We start from the raw sequence: 12,684 nt of genomic DNA, 5'->3' as shown, positions 1-12,684 counted from the left end.
CCAGTTAGAGCTGGTTAATGTGGCCCGTGAAAGGGAAGTTTGGGGTCCCCTGCTAAAGCTGCTGCCCCCGTGACCCAACCCCAGATAAGCGGGTGAAGATGAGATGAGATGAGATCTTGGGCTTTGGGAAACACCGATCAACATTTTTCACCATTTTCTGACATTTTAGGGACCAACAACTGATCTATTCATTGAGAAAATAACAGAATGAATCCGTAAACAATTGTTAGTGGCATGCTTAGTTTGTAATGTGCAAGAATGCAGTGTCAAATACCACGCGGGTATGGCTGAAGGGCACGTTGGAAACTCCCCGTAGGGAAGATACTGTAGCGACCCTGCAGCGGTGTTACTGTTATAATGCGTTCTGTGATTTCTGACTGTCAGTGAACGTGTTTAAGATAGACAGGTATGTATGAGTAAGCAGGGGGGCGGGGTGAGTGTAGGACGTGAGTGTGTGACTGCGTGAGATGGAGAGAGCGCTGTAAGACAAGCTCAACGCGGTTGTTTTCCTTTGGCGTAGTTACGGCTGGCTGTTGCGTTCTGTTAATAAAGAAGGGTGAGACCAACTCCTCGCCATTCTTCTGACGTCCGGTCGGACGTTACAATACATGTGAAAACAATGGGGTTTGTGTGAATTAGTGAAGGAGGTGGGGAGGCGAGCAGAGTGTGAGAAATGCATGCAGCGCGTTAGTGCCACTTCCTACCTGACTGGCTGAGTCATCAGGGGAAGGAGTATGGAAAGGAGGCTCAGGGGGAGGAGAGAAGGTAGAGGCAAAGGCTGGCTCCTACAGAGACAGTCATGGAAAGAGGATATAGGATTACTAATACTAAATTATACTAATACTCACTAAATTATTAAAGGGATACTAATGATTTTAAACATGGAGATCAGGTTATTAATCATGGTTGATGCTGGGACGATTGAGAAAACTGCTGTTGAATCAGCCCGTAGGGTCTCATAGTGACATAAGGGAATGTTTGGCAGTGTAATACTTAACCCTTAATAATCCAACTTAATTCATTTCACTGTTATATTATTATTATTATCATCATATATACTAAATCTAAACTTCATTGCCCTTCATTATGGTTTAATTATAGTCCTCGTGTTCGGTTCATTGATGACTCTAAATCACCCGTAGGTGTGAATGGTTGTCTGTCTCTGTTCGTCTCTATGTGTCCTGTGATAGACTGGCGTCCTGTCCAGGCTGGACCCCGCCTCATGCCTGATGTCAGCTGGGATTGGCTCCAGCCCCCCGCGACCCCGACAGAGACAAGCGGTTGACAATGAATGAATGTTGATTTAAAGCCTTTTTACAGATGTGTCATTTGGGTGGAGAATACAAAAATCCTTCTGCTAAACCACAATAATTTAATAAGTCAAATTCATTTTGGCCAATGGCGCAACGAGCTGTAAGCAAAGCTGTATTTTGTCTCCTCCAACCCCTGAGGGAAAACTGTACGACGTGGTTCTTTAGCTGCTAAATGCTCCACTGTCATCACCAGCATGTTGCTAACTCCGTCTGTTGTTACAGAGGTAGATCTGCAGAGGTACTTTATAATAATCTGTGTCACTACGAGTGAACCCTGTCACCAAACACAGTCATTTGATCTATTGTTCATATAAAACTATAATTGCAGCTTTAATGTATATCTTTTTTTGCCTATATGTCAAATCTTAACATATTTAATATCAACAAAACTAAAGAATTTGTCAGGGAGAGCTATAATACTGCTGGTCATCATCCACCTAATAAAGCTTTTTATTTATTTAATGGTGTTAGAGTCTTCTCCTTATACTTTTTGTTATAACCCATTATTATTATTATTATGTTATTAACCTATTATTATTATTGACCTATTATTATTATTATTATTATTATTGATCCAAGGTATGGCAGCAGCTATCCCTTGTCTTACGACTATGAAGGACTGGTTTAATGCAAATAAACATTAATTTCCTATAAATTCTTCACAATAAGTGCCCTGATATTTTGTTATATCAAAGCTTTTATTGTGAAGCGGCAGATTCAGGAAATAACGGGAAAAAAATGTTTTGTCCTGATTCAGTACCCAACCCTAATTGTTACTGTGTCGTAACTGTGGCAATTCATTTATTTTTTCTTCATGTTAATCACAGAAATATTAGAGGACATGAACTCCAGCCTCTAAAAACACATCGCATCAGAACAGTGCATGTCTCAGTTATGATGATTGGAGACAAATGCACTTTAAACACAGACACAGAAACACATCCACAGTGTGAGAGACTACGAGACATCCATGACACAGTCTTTACTCTGAAACCCAACGTGCAGAGGTGAATTAAAGAAGCACAACACCTTCACCATGATTGTAAATGGAAACACCCACACAGAGTACCGCTAATACACACACACACACACACACACACACACACACACACACACACACACACACACACACACACACACACACACACACACACACACACTGATAGCGTACTGTGTGTTACAGGATGTATTTATCAAGAGGGCGTGTTAGCAGCCAGGAAATCCAGTTAAGGATGAAACATTTAGATCCAATCCAGTTAAAATACACTTGATAAATACCACCGTGTGTGTGTGTGTGTGTGTGTGTGTGTGTGTGTGTGTGTGTGTGTGTGTGTGTGTGTGTGCGTGTGTGTGTGTGTTATTCGGGCCTTGCACACTGGCCTTACCCACAGCTGGTCGGACACAGCAAACTCATCGAGCATCATCGGTGCTTCATCGTCCTACAAACACGCAGCCGCAGGAGAGAAGGGACATGTTTGCTGAAGGCTCTGATGTCCCAAAGATCATATCAAGGCCAAACCACAGAGCGCACTTCCTAAAATAAGACTTTCTGAACAGTTTCTTTCATTTTAAGTCTGTTTATCTAGATAAATGGAACGGCACAGGAAATCAGTCCTACCTGCTGCCATCAGACCGCACAACGCTGCACAGCAACGCTCAGGGAATAAACTCACACTACTCAAAGTGACCCATCACTGAAATGCACCTTTCTCTCTCTTGCACATTAAAATCCACATACTATACTGTAATAGTGTTTATCTGCGCTACTGTACTTTTATTGTAGTTCATATTTTATTTTATCTTTTGTATTTCTGATTGTTTTGTACCGCTGCTATGATGACCTCATTTCCCCTTGGGGATAAATAAAGTTATCCATCTATCTAAATACTTACTTCCATCAAAGACCTTGTCCTTGATTAGAGCGATGGAAGTTTTACTTGCTCTGCGGTTGAGTTTTGTATCTGCCTGATCTTGAATCTAAAGTAGGACATTGAATGATTTGTATATTGCTCTGATAACTGGGAGGATGAAAACAACATCAAGTGTCCTTTTCCATTGATTTCTACTCATCCATCAGTCGAACATGATTAAAAATGATACTTTTTTGTCCTGATCTGATTAAAGCATCATGCTTTCTGTAGAAAACATTCAGAAAAGCCAGTTCAAAACAGCATTTCAGCTCACTCGCAGCAGCCATCAGAGCTTTAAAAGCACAACTTTTCCTGATCTTAGATCAGGGGTGTCAAAGTGATCCAGTAAAGGGTCGCTGTGGCTGCAGGTTTTTATTCCAACCAATCAAAAACACACCTGGTCCAACAAATCAACTGTGTGAAGGCCGTTCAGGTAATTGAGGAAGTCGAGTCAGGTGTGTTTTTGATTGGTTGGAATGAAAACCTGCAGCCACACGGCCCTTTACTGGATCAGTTTGACACCCCTGCCTTAGATGAACTAAAAACCCTCAAATCAGAACACGATATGTGCGCGTAGAGCTGCAGAGCTGCCGGGCCGAGCTGAACAAACCCTGATAAGCATCTGGAAACAAAAACAGCAGCCGATGTGGAGGGCAGCGGTTTGAATGTGTCTAAACAGAGAGGTCCATGTACCGTCCCGACCCTCCCTGACCCTCCCTTTGAAAACAAACAGAGGATCCCAACACAGAGACACACAGTCAACATGCAGAGGATGAAATGAGGTTTATTTTTTTTTAAAAGGTAGAAGGGCATGCAAAAAGAGACAAAGGCAAACAGGAGAATGAGAGGTTACATGGAAACATGCAGTTCAGTGCAAAGAAAGATTGAAGAGGATGTACAGAGGCTACATTACACTGGACAGGTGCTCATTACGGTCACCAACCCTTCACTGTTACTCAGACTGTTTGAAAAGTGCACACACAGTAAAACATACCTTGACCATCTCTAATCACATCACCTGTAACACATATACAAGATACTCTAGAGATGAACAAGTCAAACTAATGGATGCACACTTTCAAATGAAATCATCGGATTGAATCGAATCTCATTTTCCATTTTGGTTCAAAGAATGTATGAGGAGTAAAATTTAAAGTCGGATTTTCATTTTAATCTGGGGTCATGACCGAAAGAACCAGGTCGCGGGTACAAGCGTGTGAAATGGGTTTTCTCAGGAGGGGGGCTGGAGTCTCCCTTAGAGAGAGGGGGAGAAGTTCAGCATCCGTGAGGAACTCGGAGTAGAGCCGCTGCTCCTTTGCGTTGAAAGGAGCCAGTTGAGGTGGTTCAGGATCATCTGGTAAGGATGAACCCTGGGCGCCTCCCTAGGGAGGTGTTCCAGGCACGTCCAGCTGGGAGGAGGCCTCAGGGAAGACCCAGGACCAGGTGGAGAGATTAGATCTCCACGCTGGCCTGGGAACGCCTCAGGATCCCCCAGTTAGAGCTGGTTCATGTGGCCCGGGAAAGGGAAGTTTGGGGTCCCCTGCTAAAGCTGCTGCCCCGCAACCCAACCCCGTATCAGCGGATGAAGATGAGATGAGATGAGATGGAAACTACAGAACTATGATGAAACTATTAGAAATAATAGGGAACTCTAATGGCAAAGTTTGTTTTTTCTGAGTGCTCCTAAACGTAACACTTACGTTAAAACGACAATGAAACAGACAATATGCAGCAGTAACGTAAAAATAAAATTGCAAACTTGACTTTTTCATTGGAATTACGTCCTCGGGATGCAAAGCTGTGTACCAGTTTGAAAAATCCATTTCACATTAATTTCCATTATTACTGCAGCATCTTTACGCTACAGAGTAATCAAAAAAAATTCTTATTTCAACTACGTTTTAATTGTAAGGCCATAATTATAATTTCCAAACATGAATTGAAATTAATTTTAATTATAATACAGTAGGAGTTTATTGTCATGCATCATGAATGCACAACGGAGAAGTGCTAGTGTATTTGTAATTTGATGATTTCATTTGAATGCTGGCAGCCGTAAACTTCCTCATCCATGCACCGTAAAATAATGTGCGACTGATCCAGATGCAGCAGGATCTGTTCTACCGCCAAGACTGAGATAAAAGCAGATTCACTCTTGATACAGTCCGAGAGCAAAGACGTGCAACAGCTGTGTTTGAGACAGAACAGAGGAAAGAGACAAAGAGAGCAGAAGACACAGACACGGACAACACACAACCCCTCTGTTTAGAAGTGTCCAAATTGTACCAATGTGGCTTTCAATGCAAAAACTAATTTTAATGGCCGTCATCTTTCTGACATTCCTACGACTCCAGGTCAGCAGAAGGTCAAAAATCTGCTAAACTCTGATACACAAAATGCTTGTTGTTATGTGACAAATCAAATGAAATGACTGAAGCCTCAGGGCGCACTCACACTGTCCGCCCGTCCCGTGCCCCATGCTTTAGGGTACTCGTCCCCCCTCCAGGCCCGTTTGTACTCACACTACCTGGGCCTCGGCCAATGCTTCTTGCTGCCTATACGTCATCACGCCGCAACACGTCACACGCATTGATGACGTCATCACGATGCGTCGCTTTGTTTACAAATCTTTCCACAGACCTCTGAGTTTTTGTGCGTCTTGTCGACTGTTTTTGAATATTTTCATCGACCAAATCTGCAGTAAACACTCCACCTCCGCATCACACCAACGTGAACCTTTCACCGCCATTGTTTTAAATGTCCGCGCATGGTCCATCTTTTTTTTTTTCTATGTCCTAACAGCCTAACGTGCTTGTGCTCGTACAGGTGCGCACGCTTGTGCTCGTACATGTGCAAAGGTGCTTTACAAAAGCCCACCTCTCTCAAACGGGCCGTGGGCGGCCAGCTGGTCGCTCCTAGGCGCGGTACGGTTGCACACTGGTCAAACGAACTAGACTTTACCCGTAAAACCTGTTTTGGCCCGGTACGGAAGGACAGTGTGAGTGCGCCCTCAGTGTCACGTCACTGCCACTGTATTAGTGTTGCATTCAAGCCTCACGGGCACAGCGCGCCAGATTGACTGTTAAAAACCGTTCCCTGGAAGTGATCATGTGTTTGGAGGTGCCAAGATTTGGCATCTGAACCACACTTTATATGCTGATAAGTAGATACAGTAGTAGTAGTTCAAACAAGACACTGTACCATCTGAACATGACATGAATGGAGCGTACAGCCAGACTGCATGATAAAACATCATGTAACAGACATGAGACGAACAGTAACAGACATGAGACAGAGTAACAGACACAGACTGTCTCAGGTTCAGTCAGCAGTGAGTGTGCAGGTCAGCTGGTTACCTTCTTCTTGAAGCTCTGCTCCGCCTCCCAGAGCTGAGCGTGCTCTTCGCCCACGGCGACCTGCACCACATCCTGCTTCTTATTGATCCTGTTCCTCCAGTCGTCCTCGCCGCTCTTCTTCAACAAGGCCACTCTGAGGAGCGAAGAACGTTACAATGAAGTTCATACTAGGGGATAAGTACAGCCTGGATATTAAATGTGCTTGAGCAAGAGGGTTTGAGATGCATTCCCATGACTCAAAATAAAAAGGATTTAAAAACATAATATGAAGGAGGTCAGAGAAGTAAGAGACTCGTCTAACTCAGCAAATAGCACGTGAGCACATTTCTCAAAATGTCATTATATTCCTTTATGATCAGTTTGTATTAAAGGGATACTTTCCCCATTTTAAACCTGCTTTGGGTCATGCCAGTGTGTGCAGATGAGTAGTGTTTGGTTTCCCTCTGTGGCCAAAACCCCCAGTGAGCAGAGGTCGGCTAAAACCCGGTAATGAAGAGACCAAACAAGGCGTTTTCCAGTGCTCTGAGCTCAGCCGTGGAGTCAAGGCAAACATCGGTCATTTACATGCACTGCCATGACACAGAGCTGGATTTAAATCAGCAATATCCCCTTAAAAATTTGACTTTTACAAATATTTAGCCAATGAGAAGTGATCAGTCCACGCCATCATCACACACAGATGCTAAGTGTAGGGCCGATACACCATCGTATTCAATGAAGACAGACACCCCATTGCACACAAGATTACTGCAAGGTCAGCACTTCCACTCAACTTTTAACTGAACCGGTCACAACAGGAAACTGACGCTACCACGTGTCCTCTTTGGGACTGTTTGCAAAGGAGACACTAAGCAGAGGCAGACAGCACGCCATTTAGCAGCCACAGCTACAAACACTGTTACGTTCTGGATAAACAGACTGGCGACAGTTTAAGTACAATTAGACATAAAGAGCACTTGGAGATGTCAGAGGAACTGGAGCTGGTTTAAACAAAGAGTTAAGGCAAAAGGTGCTGCGATCTATTTGTGCTAAAGGACGTGTGGGCCAAACAGCGAGGGAAGAGGGTTTTACGACAAATACAAACTCTAAATCTTTAAATGTGGACATATAGTTTATTCAAGGAGTTGTGGAAAACTGGGATTACGTATAAAGCACATGGAAGAGTCTAGAGATCACAAACTGAAGTATAGTGTAAAAGGAACAGATGTTCAATTGTTGAGCTTTCATCTCTGAGTAGGGAGCAGGCAAGACCCATAATGGAGGGGTCAGGGTGTTGGCAGTGCCCTCTGCCCCTCTAACAACCACCCCTCTGTGACCCAGTGAGGCAACATCCTGCTCGGCCCCGGGGGGATCCACAACAACGGCAAAAAAACAGCATGAAAGTAGCACTGGATGGATGTTGCCAGCTGTATCTGGGATACTGCCTCCGCTAAAATCCCTTGAAAGTGAGAGACTGACTCGTGACACGGTGAAAGAGTGAGTGACATGTGTACAACTCGCAACACACACCCTTTGACAGCTTTACATGGACGTCTATTATGTCATCAATCAATCTAGAGCGTGCTTGCTGCCTGGTGTGTTATGTTGAACCAGCAGACGATGCCTGTTAACACAATGTGACATAACTTGACTTATGTAATCATTTCATTTGTCAGGGAATCCGATACTGAGCTAAGTCACGGTGACATGATGGAAAGGTACATTTAAAGTCCACCGCAGTGATCAGCATGAAAGCATGTTGAGTGCTTCAAGCTGCAGTAGGCGGTTTTCAGCAGAACTGTTTTTTTATTAATATACAAAACTTCCTTCTTCAGTTCTCCCCCTCTCTGCCCTCAGACCCTCGTGCTAGGATCACAGGCGTATGCAGGCCCTTCATACAGTACCTGATCCTGATGCCGTTATAAAGTGACAATTCTGAGAACCATCGTCCTGTTTGCAAACTAGTGGGCCTGTAAAACTCTTTGAGAGGACACATGACAAACAGATAAACATGAACTTGAATTCGCCACGTCTGTGAGGCTTTGGCTACGGTTAGCAGAAGGCTAAACTGTTAGCAACATTCTCTCTCCATCTCTGGAACGCTTCACTGATATTGACATGTTTTTTTTCGACAGTTTTCTATCCTTTTATTAGCTAAGACAGACAGGGAATGAGGGGAGAGAGAGAGAGAAGACATGCAGCAAAGGGCCGCAGGTCGGAGTCGAACCCGCAGTCACTGCCTCAAGGACCTTCAGCCTCTTTACACGGGGCGACCGCTCTAACCACTGTACGACCGCCCGCCCCATATGTGTTTAAATGAGTTGATTGTTTTTTTATCTGTTTATTACTATTTCAGACTCTTGTTGAGGATTTTCTGCCATTCGATCAGGCTTTCTCTATCTGAAGGAACACACACGACTGCATTTCTAAAACAACCAATAGGAATGCCCTCTCTCTGAAATGACCTGTGATTGGACAAAGACTCCCTTCGTGGGCTAGAGCCTGAAGAGCCTGAAGAGTCAAGAGGAGGTGCAGAAGTCTAGCTTTCTCCCACAACACTTGAATATGGTGAACGGTTATCATTGAATTTAATGGAACAATGACTACATTTCTTTAAGAGACAAGTCTGACAATGATTTATATTTTCATTATTGTCAACAAAGCCCAGTGTTATGCTGTTTGTGCATCAAAGCCTGATATATCTTATTTTCCATAAACTAAAGCCCACCAACGAGCCTCACACACACACACACACACACACTCCATTACACACGCACAAAATGTTAACGTACAGTAAAATGCACTATTTCCTCCTGTTTGAGCAACGCCCATCTGTTTGAGGAATTGACAGAATATTTTAAAAAGTATAAGTTTGTGACCTGTTTTTAAAGTATTACACCTTTAGTAGGAACCGATGGCCTCAGAATTCAGAAAGTATTGAGAGATGAACAACAGAGTAACACCAATCAACTCGCTCCTGTGTAACACAAAACTCGACCTGAGAATAAAAGCCTGATCTGTGCTGTTAAAAAAATGCTCCATCATTGTTGTGTGAAATTAGCAGCTTGTGCGGCAGTAGCTCAGTCCATAGGTGACTTGGCTGGGAACCGGTTCGAGTCCCTGTGTGGACTGGTGGCTGGAGAGGTGCCAGTTCATCTCCTGGGCACTGCCGAGGTGCTGTTGAGCAAGGCACCGAACTCAGAACTGCCGGGGCGCTGGTCACTGGCAGCCCCCTCGCTCTAACATCTCTCCTTAATTGCATGTATATAGGTCCTGTCTGTGCATGTGTGTGTATTTCAGGCCTGTGTGTGTAACATGATTAAAAATAATAGAGTGAAAAAATTGAATTTCCTTGTTGCGGGATAAATAAAGTTATTATTCTTCTTCTTGTGCGGGCAAACAGGGCTGCCTGCAAAACTCTTACTGTAATGACATCCATTTATCTCATTGGATTCATGCATTCACTTACGTACCATACAAAATGTTCCATCCCTTCCACATCCAGCACACTGTTGTTGTTGATGCTCTACTCTTTAATGTGGGGAGCCCAGCATCACAGCAGCAGCTGAAAATAACCTCTAACAACCCACTGACTCGCTCGGTCTCATCCTAATGGTCTCAGTTGCCGTCTCCATGGAGCTCACATTTCAAGCAGATATTGGAAGAGATTTTTCTCTTCCTTTAGTCGGAGATTTGGTGGCTTTATTTACTGACCAACATGATTCAAAAGGAGTGCATTTTAGGTCAGGCTGATGTTAATGGCACTCACACACAATGGATGGATATATCGGAAGGTTTAACAGGACTAAAAATACGATTCTGGGAGGCACAAGTGGAAGGAAACCGCACAGTCACGGCTGCCCACCCCACCAGGCTCACCTCTCTCTGATGGACATGTGTCTGGCCATCATCATGCCGCTCAGCTCCTCTCCCTCCTCGAGCTGACCCAGGTCGTCTGTGTGTGCGTCTGCCACCGGAGGCTGAGACACGCTGCTGGGCGAACCGGATGCTGCTCTGGATGTTAGCACAGTGGACTCTGGCGGCTCTGTGAGCACATACAGACAAGCACACACACAAAGGAGGGAGTGAAATCATTGTCCTGCTTTGTAAACAGGATTGCAAAGACATTCGGCAGATCGATCCACTGACTCCCCGTCTAGGACACACCTTTCTAAATAACTCAGTATTCCAAAACGTCCCGTGACGACAGGATTTTGTAGAAAAGAAAAGTCATGGCTCTCGCAGTGCGAACTCAGCAGCACAGAGCAGCGTGGGAGCAACTTTCACGCTTACCAAGAGGCTCTCATCCATGCGTGAGAAGCAGCGCGCACGCTTTTCACAGCTTTAAACTTCGCTGCCACAGCTGTAATCAAATAACCCACGCCGTTTTGCAGAGACACTGAAGCTGCTTTATCGCTCTGCCACAATCATCTGAATGATTTCTGTGTTCAAGTTGTCCACTGATGCAGAGGCGTTCAAAGTGTCAGGCTCTGAGTAACTGCTGCTCAGACATAAAGGAAGCCTGGGAAACCGCAATCTGAATGCATGATTGTCACAGACGCAGGAAATGTGGTTGAATGAGAAACGGTTGTTGACACCGATGTTAAGTCTCACAGTTTGCTCTTTAAATATTTAAAGCGCACTTCACTCTTCAGTGCCGTACAGGGATGGGAATCAAGAACCGCCTCCAGATGAGAACCGGTAACAAATTGGAGCAGATCTAGAATATATTTATATGTTTCTCTACCAGTTCACTGCACAAAAACAACAACTCATGTGTCTGTGCCGCTGAAAGCTTGCAACAAGAAAGAGTCATGGTGAAGAGGAACAAAAAGTACAGTTCAGTCCGCAGAGAATCAATAAGGGATCTGATAAAATGGCGGATAAGCAGAATCAATACTGCGACTGTTATAAATAAAATCAGATCAATTCCCTCTCTTATCCAACATCACTGTCATTGATTTTCCACAACCACATGCTTTTATAAAAAACATGTAAATTCTGATATCTAAATCCTAACATGACAATACTACGACAATGCTAACATGCTAATAATTAGCAGGTATTGTGTGTATCGTGGTCACTGTGTTAGATTGAGTGTTGCTAAAATGCAGCACAGTCTAAAACTTAGTGGTATATTTAAAGAGCTGACTGTAGGAATGAGAAAATTAATGTTAACCACACCACCTTCAGGTATCCAGCATCAAATCAGTTAAAGAAAACTAACATCCAACAGTCCCTTATTTACCACAACAGGTGTACACAGGAAATACAATGTGTCCAGTGTTGTTTTCTTGTCAAAGGGTTAAAATATGTTGCAAAGCCGTGATATTATAACTGTGATAAAGCGGAATATAGCTTTCAAATAGTCTAATGTATTAAATTATCAAAGAGAAATTCAAAGTTCATATACAGTGAAACAAGGAAACAAGAGAGAAAACTGGGGTGAAGGGATCTTAAAAAAATAGTAATAGAGAAGTGGTTCTCTAATATAAAGGGAGCAGCTCCTCTGAGCTCCCTCTCTGCTGTTCTTACCTCCACTGATGGCCCTGCTCTTCTGACTGTCTGGGTAGAGAGCTTCCTCCCTTAGATACGCCTCCTGCCTCTCCTGGAGCATGTGGCTCTCTGAGCTCTGCACGGCTCTGTCTCCCCACCCTCTGGTCAGCCACTGCTCCTCCTCCTCCTCCTCCTCCCTCCTCTCTCTTCCAGTCTGGGGCTGGGGCAGTGCGCTCTGCCTGACCACTCCCTCAGGAGAGGGCAGCTTCCTCTTCCCTCCTCCCAGGTCGACTCCCTCTTCACCCTGGGGAAAGATTTGGTACATCTGATGCTCCATGGGGTCGTGGGACCTCCAGGAGGGGACATCGGGGTGGTGAGGGGGCAGAGACCTGTCAGAGGTGGGAGGGAGGGGCTCGACCCGGGCTGCTGGTCTGGTTATGTGGATGTCTCCGGCATGGTCAGTGGAGACGGTGCCTTCTCTTAGAGCAGAGGAGGATGAAGTGGGGAGTCCGAACCGAGAGCCTGTACCGTTTTGAAGCTGTGTAACAGGGAGGTGGAAAGAGATACAGGCAAAAAAAGGGATTCAGTTTTTTCCACACAGGCTGAGAAACAGGTCAGGCAGACTGCAAA

At 44.4% G+C, this 12,684-nt stretch overlaps 1 protein-coding gene across 16 annotated transcripts in view; it reads right to left on the bottom strand.

The window, feature by feature from the left end:
* Positions 1-12,684, bottom strand: part of svila (supervillin a) — an 81,661-nt gene that overhangs the window by 19,246 nt on the left and 49,731 nt on the right. For 11 of the 16 annotated variants that reach the window (XM_083936154.1, XM_083936152.1, XM_083936153.1 and 8 more), the window contains 5 exons: positions 12,094-12,592; positions 10,438-10,603; positions 6,580-6,712; positions 2,699-2,752; positions 705-785 (listed from right to left, as the gene is read on the bottom strand). In XM_083936154.1, coding sequence (XP_083792280.1) covers positions 705-785; positions 2,699-2,752; positions 6,580-6,712; positions 10,438-10,603; positions 12,094-12,592 — 933 coding nt within the window. The remainder of the gene's footprint in view (positions 1-704; positions 786-2,698; positions 2,753-6,579; positions 6,713-10,437; positions 10,604-12,093; positions 12,593-12,684) is intronic. The other 5 variants (XM_083936159.1, XM_083936163.1, XM_083936151.1 and 2 more) reach the window with 3 other exon arrangements.

This window comes from Echiichthys vipera, assembly GCF_963691815.1.
Source record: "Echiichthys vipera genome assembly, chromosome: 21".
In the NCBI taxonomy this organism is placed as follows: Eukaryota; Metazoa; Chordata; class Actinopteri; order Perciformes; family Trachinidae; genus Echiichthys; species Echiichthys vipera.
This window is presented reverse-complemented; position numbering and strand designations above follow the sequence as displayed.